This window comes from Etheostoma spectabile, chromosome 1, assembly GCF_008692095.1.
Source record: "Etheostoma spectabile isolate EspeVRDwgs_2016 chromosome 1, UIUC_Espe_1.0, whole genome shotgun sequence".
Taxonomy (NCBI): Eukaryota; Metazoa; Chordata; class Actinopteri; order Perciformes; family Percidae; genus Etheostoma; species Etheostoma spectabile.
In genome coordinates, this window is record NC_045733.1 from 31,215,476 (window position 1) to 31,226,781 (window position 11,306).

Consider the following 11,306-nt stretch of genomic DNA (forward strand, 5'->3'; position numbering starts at 1 on the left):
TTCCCCAACACTGCACAAAAGCAATGGAAAAATTATAGCAAACTAAAAATGGATAAAATATGAAAATAACTAATGCAATCTGTTAAAAAAAAAACAATGCACAAGAGACAAGTGGGTGGTGATGGCGCAGTGGATATGACACATATGACACATGCCTTTGGTTCGATTCCCACTGCGATGCGTGTCCCTGAGCAAGTTGGTGTACGACCTCTGATATGTGTATATGGCAATTATAAATCATTTTGGATAAAAGCGTAATGTAAAAGAGTTGAGTGCAGGGACCTTCACCCATGTTGTCACAGCTTTACACACATTAATGACCCCATTACAAGTGCTACTGCTTCTGTTATTCTATTACCACGTTAATGGGAAATTAAAGTCAATCAGTTGTCCTTATACACCCTCATACTATACTGTAGTAAAACTAAGTATATCCTGCTCTCTGCTGGACTTAACGGTGTACAACACTTGACAATAGTTTTAGAGAAAATCTACCTAAAAAATAAACTATGTTGGACTATCACAGTGGTTCTGGACACAAATTATTATTGTTATTATTATTTTTGGACATGGTTGTGCATGTGTTACATTAAAATCATGTTTTAGCAAAGGAACACATGTAACCTTAAGCCCAGATGTGACTGATTCCTTGTTTTTGTTTGATAAGTTTGAAAGTTCAGTTTTAGTTTTCTAGACAACTGCTTAAAAGAAGCCATAGTGCTGATTGTTGGGGGGGGGGGGGGGGAGGGGGGGGGGGGGTCAGATAAGTCTGGGCATTTAAAACCTTGAGATTGACATCACCTGGTCTTTCCCGACGATGATTGAGAACAATCCATGACACTGTCAGGTCTCAGCTTTCCAAAAGGGGGGGCGGTGCATAATAGAAACTCTGCAGGGTGCCCAAACTTTTACAGACGTCATTTTATTGTTTTCTGTTATTTTGAAAGCGTAAATGATGGAAATAAAATCTAACTTTTTGTGACATATTATATGAATGTCTAATCTGTCATTTGATGCCTTTTGGAGATTTTTCCATCTTATTTATGCACATTAAAACAAATTTTTACCTGGGGTGCCCAATCATTCGAGCCCCACTGTAGGGGTGCGTATACTTATGCCCCCTGTATTTTAAGGAAGAACATTTATTTATTTACAATACATTATTCATTCACAAAAAAAATTGTTGTCCTTAAAAGGTTAGATTTTCCTAAATTCTTTTAATTAAGGCATTAAGATCAATTTCCAAAAGTTGTTTTTTTATTCCTCTTTTTAATCAACTTTAGTATGGGTGTGTAAACTTATTAAAACCACTGTACGTTCAGTGTTTGTTTTGTTTCCCCACACTTATGTAAGTATGTATTTAAAGCCCGTTGAGATGACACACTGAGATTTAAGGCTCTAGCTACATAAACATGAACTTGAATCAGCTGCAGCCATGAGCGTTTGGCTACAGTTGGCAGAAGGCTAATACAAGCAAAATTTTCTCTTCATCTCTGAAATGCTTTGCCGATATTGACACGTGTTTTTATTGTGTTTATTGTCAGACTCCTTTTAGACTCTCTTTGAGAAGTCTGTTTTCCTTGTTTTGGGTTGCTTTGCAAAGAAAGCAGTTGTTTCCAAGGCTAGAATAGTAACGTTTCTGCAGGATTTTCATCCATTGAATCAGCCTTTCACCATCTCAAGGGACGTGCACCTGCATCTGCTCTTGTACAACAGCCAATAGGAACACCCTCTCTCTGAAATGACTTGTGATTGGCCAAAGTCACAGGCTACATTTGGAATAGACACTTGAATTACAAAATGGCTTTAATCAATCAATCGCTTCATTTACAATGGACAATGTATTGTGCAGCAATGAGACAAAAAAAAGAAAAAAACACAAAGAACATTACATCAAGATACAGAATAGAAAATAAATATGATTTAAACATATTTTAAAACTATAGAATGAGAAGATAAAAATCTAAAACCTTAATTTGGGTCCTGGATACTGTTTGTGCTAATGTCACCTTTTCTTTTACAGAGTTAAGTTAAGAGAGTATGATTGCATTTGTACAACTAATCAATCAATATCAAGAGAAATAAGGCTTATGTATTTAATTAGTCAGCCATTTTAGATGTTTCTCTGCAGATTTGTAGATACATATTGAACTTAAACTGAACAAAACATAAATATGAAGTATGCTAATAGCTAAAATGTTAATGGTTAAATGTATTTATGTGAAAACAGCTTACATTTTAAGTTTTCAAAGACAAAATAAACACATCCTGCACTGATTCTCTTTTTCGCGTAATATCTTTGCTGAAGAGAGGTATTTGTGTTGAGAGGTCTCCTGAGCTTGGTCATTGCTGCATTGGTAGTTCCTGCAGACAGCTAGCTTAACGTTCCCACAGAAAGCTGCAAGCCAAGTAGCTTTTGCTGAACAGTTAGATTTCAGTACTTTTGACCGGCTCAGGTTTATTGGCCCATTTCAAAGGGCTGTTAAAGTTTTTATGACCATAATTCTTAGAGTTAAAATTACAGCAAGGAAGCCAGCTTTTACTATTTGTTGCATTTCTTTAGGTTTAAACTGTGAACCCAATACGAGGTATGTGCCAGACTGCAGATTCTATTCAATATCTTTGCTGAAGAATGATATTTTAGGACAGCGAGCATTTTGGTTCCACGGCCATGATCAGAGGAGGTCTTGCTTTGCAGTCTGATTTCAGTTGTTTTAAGTAGCTCAAACTGTTGATCTCATCTGTGTTGAGAGCTGATATGATTCAGTATTTCTTTAAGCTCCGTCTGTCCATCACTTGCTACAACAGTCACTATTTGTACTTCTAAACGTCATGTCTTAAAGCAACACCAATGCACTTTTCCGGTTTGTTGCCCTTACAGGTTGGAAGTGGAATTTTCCATTTCCGCTGTCTCATTGGAACTACAGATCCGCTACCCTATCGGGCAAACATTCATAGTGTGGTTATAGCCGGTAGAGGACCGCAAAGCAAATGCATTAGTGCCGTTCACCCTGTTATGAGTTGATGAACCACTGAAATGACTTTGGAAACTTTATTTAAAGGTACAAAATAATCTTTGGTGTTGCTTTAAGCGCCTCAGTTTAGGAATACCCGTTCTACACAGGAGGCCACAGTCACTCTTTAAACTGTGACAGATAAACTGATGGTAAACATCTCGAGTCAGTCCCTAACTCAAGCATGCGTCCAAACCCAAACGCAGGGTAGAGGGGTTCAGTGAATGTGGAGTGGAAGGTGTGGAGGTGGATCTTTTTGACAGAAGAGACAATGGAGGGGAGACAATAGAAGGACACAGTGCCAGCAGCCCAGTCCAGATACACTGCTACTCTGTAGGAGTCAGAGGGAGGGAGTGTAGCTATGTCTGTTGTTGTGTTATTGTGCAAAGCAGTGTAACCCTCAGTGGTGCAAAGCAGACTCCAGGACTGATTGTTCCATCCAAAACAGCAGACATCACCGTCTCCTCTCCTGTTCACATCTCTGTATGTGACTCCCACACAAACTGTCCCTTTACAGTGGACCTCCCAGTAACAGCGCCCATTCAGACCCTCTCTACACAGGAGCTGTTTCCAGCTGTCAAATCTATCCGGATGATCAGGATACGGCTGCTTCTCCTTCACCACCATCACGTGTCTGTTGTCGTCAGACACTAACAGGTTTTGGTGTGCTGTGTTTGGGTCCAGTGAAAGCTCACAGAAATCTGAAGAAGGAAATAAGATACAAAAATGCAGTGTTAAGTTGACTTCCCCTTGCAACAACTACAGCTTCCACCACATTTGAAAATTACATTGGATGGAAACATCACTCGCTACTGATTGGTAAAGGCAAAATGAAATCACTCACACACAACAGGATCACAGTGCCAGGTAAGTGGACAGTTCTATGTAGAGGTGTGAATGTAACCACAATGTATTGTGGACGCATGCACAGATCTGCCGCATTTTTTTTAGCAATGGGTACACAAATACATGTGTCCTGGGGCCCCAATGAAGGGCCGCCTACGCAACTGATGTCCTCTGTGTAAACGTAGAGTTCTCAAGTCATGTACGCTGGCTATGTCCACAATGCCTAACATTTTTGAAGAGGCCATAGACCAAACATCTTGGGTGCAATTAGAAAACACGATGACTAATGCAATCACTGGAGAAAAACATCAAGTCTATATTATACCTTATGTTGTTCTAGGGGCAGATTTGACCCTTTTAGAAAAGTTTAACTTACACCTGAGTGGTGATGAGTTTAGTCGACTCTTTCCACAATGATCAGTCCTGTGAAAAAAGGGAGAGATTTGTGTGAATGGGAGACACTAACACATGCACACATATACAACTGGTGTAATGTACTGTATCTGTACAAGTATATAATCTATTCTACTTCAGAGTTTGCAGTTTCCACTGTGGATCATCTAGTCCATCACGCAGCAACTTCAGTCCTGAGTCTCCTGGATGGTTGAAGCTCATGTCCAGCTCTCTCAAGTGGGAGGGGTTGGACTTCAGAGCTGAAGCCAAATCAGCACAGCCTTTCTCTGTGACCCGACAGCCTGACAGGCTGCAAACACAAACACAAAGCTTAATTTTTGATTGACACCCTTATTAGTCAATCATTTTGACGCAAGCTTCATTAACTGTTAAATTGAGTGGTTTACAGGCTTAGCTCACTATATTGTCTTATGCTACATATTGATATCCTTTAAACTAAACAGAAAACGGACTCCTAAGGTGGTAAGATAACTTCACTGGTGAAAAACGTCAATGATTATAAACAATTAATCTATTTAAAAGTTAATCTGTCAACAAATACTGACCATAGTCTTTCCAGTTTACAGTGTGGACTTCTAAGTCCATATGAGAGCCCCTTCACTCCTGTGTCCTGCAGCTCATTGTTACTCAGGTCCAGCTCTTTCAGAGAGTTCTTGGAGGTGAGAACTGAGGCCAGAGCTGTATCGATTTTAGATGAGAGCTTACAGCCACTTAATCTGAAGAAGAAACATTAGTTGTGAAGCGTTTCCTTGTTTTCTACAACATCATTTTAACACATTTTATGCTTCCATGTATCTGTAAACTTACATGGCTGTTTTGGATGCTTTGACTACTGGCAGCAACTTCAGAAAACCCTCCTCGGAAGCAGAGAATTTCTTCAGGTCAAACACGTCTAGATCTTTTTGTGATGACAGTAAGATGAAGACAAGCGCTGACCACTGAGAACGAGAGAGCTTGTTTTCAAAGGAACTTCCTGATCTCAGGTACTGTTGGATCTCCTTCTCTAGAGAATGGTCATTCAGCTCATTCAGACAGTGGAACAGATTGATGCTCTTCTCTGGAGAAGGATTGTCCCTGATCTTCTCTTTGATGTACTGCACTAGCATCTCTTTGACCTCTTGTTTACGTGATGTTGTTTTCAGCAGGCCTCGTAGGAGAGTCTGATTGATCTCCAGTGAAAGGCCAAGGAGGAAACGGACAAACAAGTCTAGGTGTCCATTTGGACTCGCTAAAGCCTTGTCCACTGCACTTTGGAAGAGGTGTTTAAAATTTGAGTGCCCTTTTCTTCTTTTTCTCAGTTTATCAACACCAGTGTTGATGAACGTCAGATAGACATAGAGTGCAGCCAGAAACTCTTGAACGCTCAGATGGACAAAGCAGAACACCTTCTCCTCGTTCAGCCCATGCACATCTTTGTAGATCTCTGTGAAAAGTCCTGAGTAGACAGAGGCAGCTGTTAGGTCAATGCCACACTCTTTCAGGTCCGCTTCATTGAAGGTCAGATTTCCTTTCTCCAGATGCTCAAAAGCCAGTTTTCCGAGAGTGAGAATGGTCTTCTTGGTCTCTGAGTTCCAGACTGGATCTGTTGCTGCACTTCTGTGATACTTTACATTCCCCTGTTTAGTCAGAACCAACAGGAAGTGGATGTACATCTCAGTCAAGGTCTTGGGCAGCTCTTCTCTCTCAGTAGTTTTCAACACATGGTCCAGAACTGTTGAAGTAATCCAGCAGAAGACTGGAATGCGGCACATGCTGTGGAGGCTTCGTGATGCCTCGATGTGGGAGATGATTCTTTTGGCCTGTTCTTCATCGCTGTATCTCCTCCTGAAGTACTCCTCCTTCTGCAGGTCCCTGAACCCTCCCACCTCTGTCACCATGTCAACATACTCAGGAGGGATCTGACTGGCTGCTGCAGGTCGTGTGGTTATCCATAGGCGAGCAGACGGAAGCAGTTTACCTCTAATGAGGTTGGTCAGCAGTACTTCGACTGAAGTTGACTCTGTTACATCAGTCACGATCTCAGTTGTGTGAAAGTCCAGAGGAAGTCGACACTCGTCCAGACCGTCGAAGATGAACACAACCTGGAAGTTTTCAAACCTGCAGATTCCTGCTTCTTTGGTTTCGGTAAAGACGTGATGAAGAAGTTCCACCAAGCTGTACTTTTTTGCTTTCAGCAAATTGAGCTCTCGGAAAGTGAATGGAAAGATAAAGTGTAAACTGTGGTGGGATTTATCTTCAGCCCAGTCCAGGATGTACTTCTGCGTTAAGACTGTTTTCCCAATGCCAGCCACTCCCTTTGTCACTAGAGTTCTGACTGGTTCATCTCGTCCAAGTATCGGTTTAAATAAATCCTCACTTATGATTGTTGTTTCTGAACCAGATTGTTGTTTCGGCTTTTGGGATGCTGCTTCTATCTGTCTGAACTCATGTTGTTCATTGGCTTCTCCACTCTCATCCTGTTTTATTTGGAGTTCCATGTAGATCCGATTCAGAAGTTTTGGGTTTCCTGCTCTGGCCATCCCCTCAAACAAAGACTGAAATGTGTTCTTCATTTTAGACTTGAGTTTACGTTGGCAAATCGCAGCAAGAGTTTCTGATAAAGTAACAGATAACATCAGTCAATGGATGTAAATGCATATATGTTTCTCAACTCTTTGGTTTTCCTTATAACAAATTACAGTAATTTGAAAAATATGCTTCATGAAACCCACATTATTCCAGAATCCAATCCCATATCTACAACTTTACATTTTGAACAACTTGTTTAGACATCTGGCTAATGTTTACATTCCGATTACATAGATCTAATAGAACATTTTAATTTTTCCATTAAGCTTATGTTATTCATAAATACATCTTACTGCTTTGCAGGGAGTCAGCCAGCTGCTCCTGCTTCATGTTCTTTAGGAAGTTCAGTGTGAGCGTCATAAATGCATCTCTATTGCTGCTTCTCTGCTCTTCTTTTTCACCTTCCATGACTTCATCGTCTTCATTTAGCCGTTCTAAGCATTCTGAACTTTCTAGAACTTTCTTGCACTTCTTTAGCTCGTTCTTCACAAAAGTCACAATGTTTTCTTCAAGAACCTAGAAGAATACAGTGTATCATTTAAATATGGTCTTGCAACCTCATATGCATCTGAAATATGAATCATCTAAAACCTTAAACACAAGCTATTCAAACTTAAATCTTTAGCTTTAACTTGTAACTTTCTTCCAAATAAAGTTGCACATATCTTTATTAAAAGAAGCAAATTGAGATTCTGTATTCTTCTGTATGGCATGAAATGGATTGTGTAATCCAGTGGATAAAAAGGGTTATTGCAGGTAACACTGCCTCCTTATGTGCAACTACTGTACATAAGATGCTTGGATCTCAGCCAATGCATGTACAATACCAAAGTGTGACCAAACAAGTTTGAATGTGTGGGACTTTCCAGAAAGTAGAACTGAAAAATGCTTTGAGTGAGTGCCAAAACAAACCCAGTTTGGTTGCCTTTGAATTTGTATTTAGATCTGTACAGTGTTGGTTATAAAAGTGATTAAATCTGTATTTTAAACAGAAATCACAGAATTAATTTTCACTAATGCACATGCAAGTTCAGAGAATTTTAATTGTATTCATTGCTTGCACCATATGATGTCAAAAACATGTAGATTTCCATACCATGAAAATGGAGTCCAGGTCCGGCTGATGCTTCTGGACAGGACGATTACTGAGAACCTCTGACCTCTTCCGGTGAGCTCTGCAGACCCAGCAAACATGAGGCCAATTAACACATTCACACACACCTTTAACTCAACAACAGTGAGGCTTAAGCTTTCTAAAGAGCTCGGAGCTCAAGTACCTCTACATAGCTGTAAATGAAATGGTAACAAGAAATGGCTTACATTGTGGAGACCAGCTTTTGTCCCCTCATACAATCACCATAATTTAATTCTATTTTTGTTGACAAAAATGGATAAATAGTTTTTTTTAACATATATATGCATTCCCCCAGTCTGCTTATGGTCCCCCAGTGGTTATAAATGGTGATAGGTGTAAACCAAGCCCTGGGTATCCTGGTATGCCTTTGAGTAAATGAAAGCTCAGATGGGTTGATCTGGAATCTGGTTACCTCCCCTTTCTCTGCTTTGCCCGCCCAGAGAATTTGGCCCACCCATGAGAGAGACATCATGGCTTTCAAACAAACAAAGTGGCCGTTGATCAAGGCCACACACCCAGCCTCCACCTTGCCCCCCCTTCCTCCTCAAAAGCAACAGACTCAGAAATGGCACATACTAAGGAAAGTTCATTGTGGGACTGACTCTAGTGGCTGTGATTCTGCACCAAGGCTGAATTTTGGGAAAGAGACTTCAGATTCAGTATGAAGGACCACTAAGGTCTATATAAAGAGACTTCAGATACAGTATTAGGGACCACTAAGGTCATATAAAAGAGACTTCCGATACAGTATTAGGGACCACTAAGGTCTATATAAGAGACTTCAATACAGTATTAGGGACCACTAAGTCTATATAAAAAGACTTCATATACAGTATTAGGGGACCACTAATGCTATATAAAGAGACTTCAGATACAGTAAGGACCACTAAGGCTATATAAAAGAGACTTCAGATACATTATATTGACCACTAAGGTCTATATAAAAAGACTTCAGATACAGTATTAGGGACCAATAGGTCTAATAAAAGAGACTTCAGATACAGTATTAGGGCACACTAAGTCTATATAAAAGAGACTTCAATACAGTATTAGGGCCCACTAAGGTCTATAAAAAGAGACTTCAGATACAGTATTGGGACCACTAAGGTCTATATAAAGAGACTTCAGATACAGTATTAGGACCACTAAGGTCTATCTAAAGCTCCCAAAGAGCACCATGTCATGGGACCTTTAAGTTTAAGATAAGACACAAAAATGACTAGTTGAATAGTTAAGATTAGAAAGAAATATTGTGGTTTGGATAAAAACACTGGCCCTTTTAATAAGTACTCCTGGGACACAAACTTAATTTCTCCTGTGACACAAACTCGCTTCCCCGCTTGAAGCCATATTTTATGAACCACCCATCCACCCCGACCTCCTCCCTACACCAATCTGAGCATATGAATAACATTGCGTATGCATTACGTTTTGTAGCTATATTTATGAATGGTTCAAAGCACAGTTTTTGACACAACGAGGCAATTTTCAACTGTGCTCCCCTTAAATCAGTCATATTGCAGGTCAACTGCAACAACATCCTTAAAATCCTTTTGAATTCTTACCTTGTCTTAACAATCGGCTCATTCATAAACCCAATAGGTTCACCTATAGACCGGCCACTCTTGATGGACAAACAGTTGGGTCCAGGTGAGTCTGGCCTCTCCTGCTTGACTTGACTTCAAGCCAACATAAACAGGAAACATTTAAATTTAACAATGTGACTGAATTCAACATGTGTAAATAACTGACTCTAATTCAACATAATAACAAAGTTGTATGTTTAAAATGCTCACATTTGATTATCAAAAGGGTCTCCATTCTGAAACTCGATTGGTTCCTCTTTAGATCGGACACTCAACTGGCCACTCATGGATACACAGCTGGGAACATCTTTGTCTGGTGGTCTCTTTTGCTTCACTGGGCTTCAACACATCATAAACACAGTTGATTTTAGAGCTCCGAGAGAGTCATTAGCATTCTGAGAAAAGTTGAACTATACTGTACCTCTTATCTCTGGTCTGGCTGTCATGTTGCTCGGACAGAGTCACTTTAGAGGCCGAGACCGCGTCCTCTCTCTCCGCAGACACATCCATATCGGAGGGCACTCCTTTCACATAAACAAAAGACCGGCAAGGGCTCCATTTAACCTCATGGACTATGATCACACCAACTAGTACAGTGTGTCACATTAATTCCAAGCCATTTGTGGGTAAAGATTCTTACCTGCGCACTTCTCATTCTCCGTCTTTTCCAGAGGGTTTGTGTCGTCTGATTTATTTCTGTCACATCCTCGTGGCTTTACCGTCAGCTCCACAGACCAGTCCAACCTGTTATGACACTAAATATGAGGCAGAACATAATCACAGCTAATAATGACTCTAGTGTCTCTAGATGGTGGTAAATAACTTTGCTGTTAATTACCATAACTGAACCTTTGAATGTATCTAAAAAGCCGTGAAAACCCCAAATTGATTGAGTCCCTCATGAAGACACATTTTTTAAAAGTGACAACTCTTTTTGTCCGGCTTAGTTGGAAAAAAAAGTAATGTACCATCTCTGTAAATATTTAACCACACCCAAAGCCAATGTTGATGGACTGTTTATTGTCTTGACAACTACTTAAAGTGCTCTTACATAGTACAGGAACCAATGACACACATTCACACACTGTGGCTAAGGCTGCTGTACAAGGTGCCACCTGCTCATCAGATACACACTCAGATTCACACACATTTACACTCCGATGGCGCAGCATTTGAGAGCAACTCGGGGTCCAGTGTGAGCAGCAGAGTGAGTGTTAAACTCTAAATAATTAATAACTAACGGTGTTTATTCCCCCAAACTTTAGGTAATTTATGCTTATTTAGTCATGAATATTTACTTATATAGAGAAATATTTAAAAGCAAGTTTTAACCCTGGCCCAATCAAGTCTTAACCTTAAGATGTCTGAATGATTATCTGTGTAAACCCAGAAAATACAATCCATAGTTTTTTTTTCATACTTTTTTGTAGTGCTTTCATATCCAGTCACATGATATTATATGTTTTTGTTTTTTTCAGGTGCACTTTGATATTTTTTTTTACAGTATTATATTACAAATACAGTATATATAACACAAAAAGTAGAGAAATAAACACATAAACTGACACCATACAGAAAAAGTAGTCCATATTTGATGGGGTAGACGACATATAAAACATAAAAGACAAAACAATTCATCAGCCCCACCAGATCTCTGAAAAGACAAAACAAAAACTGGACCACTGGTAAATTAGACCATACTCATTGGATCTGTGTACCTATTACATTTGAAACAGAGTGGAA

At 39.8% G+C, this 11,306-nt stretch overlaps 1 protein-coding gene and 1 long non-coding RNA gene across 3 annotated transcripts; one reads left to right on the plus strand and one right to left on the minus strand.

The window, feature by feature from the left end:
• Positions 1-1,376: 1,376 nt before the first annotated feature.
• Positions 1,377-5,444, plus strand: LOC116688091 (uncharacterized). Its single transcript, XR_004331705.1, has 3 exons — positions 1,377-1,519; positions 3,672-3,677; positions 5,434-5,444. It is a non-coding gene; the product is annotated as an uncharacterized LOC116688091 (long non-coding RNA).
• Positions 2,559-10,338, minus strand: LOC116688033 (protein NLRC3). 2 transcript variants are annotated; one of them, XM_032513816.1, is made up of 12 exons: positions 10,204-10,338; positions 9,985-10,087; positions 9,774-9,902; positions 9,543-9,656; positions 7,939-8,017; positions 7,136-7,358; positions 5,082-6,867; positions 4,820-4,990; positions 4,390-4,563; positions 4,237-4,283; positions 3,100-3,715; positions 2,559-2,851 (listed from the first exon to the last, which is right to left on the minus strand). In XM_032513816.1, exons 2-11 carry the CDS (start codon positions 10,071-10,073, stop codon positions 3,135-3,137), a joined length of 3,393 nt encoding a protein of 1,130 aa, XP_032369707.1. In that variant the 5' UTR covers positions 10,074-10,087; positions 10,204-10,338; the 3' UTR covers positions 2,559-2,851; positions 3,100-3,134. The 2 variants fall into 2 exon arrangements, with proteins under 2 accessions (XP_032369707.1, XP_032369699.1); XM_032513808.1 differs by having other exon boundaries at positions 2,559-3,715; positions 10,204-10,337.
• Between the last annotated feature and the right edge of the window lie 968 nt (positions 10,339-11,306).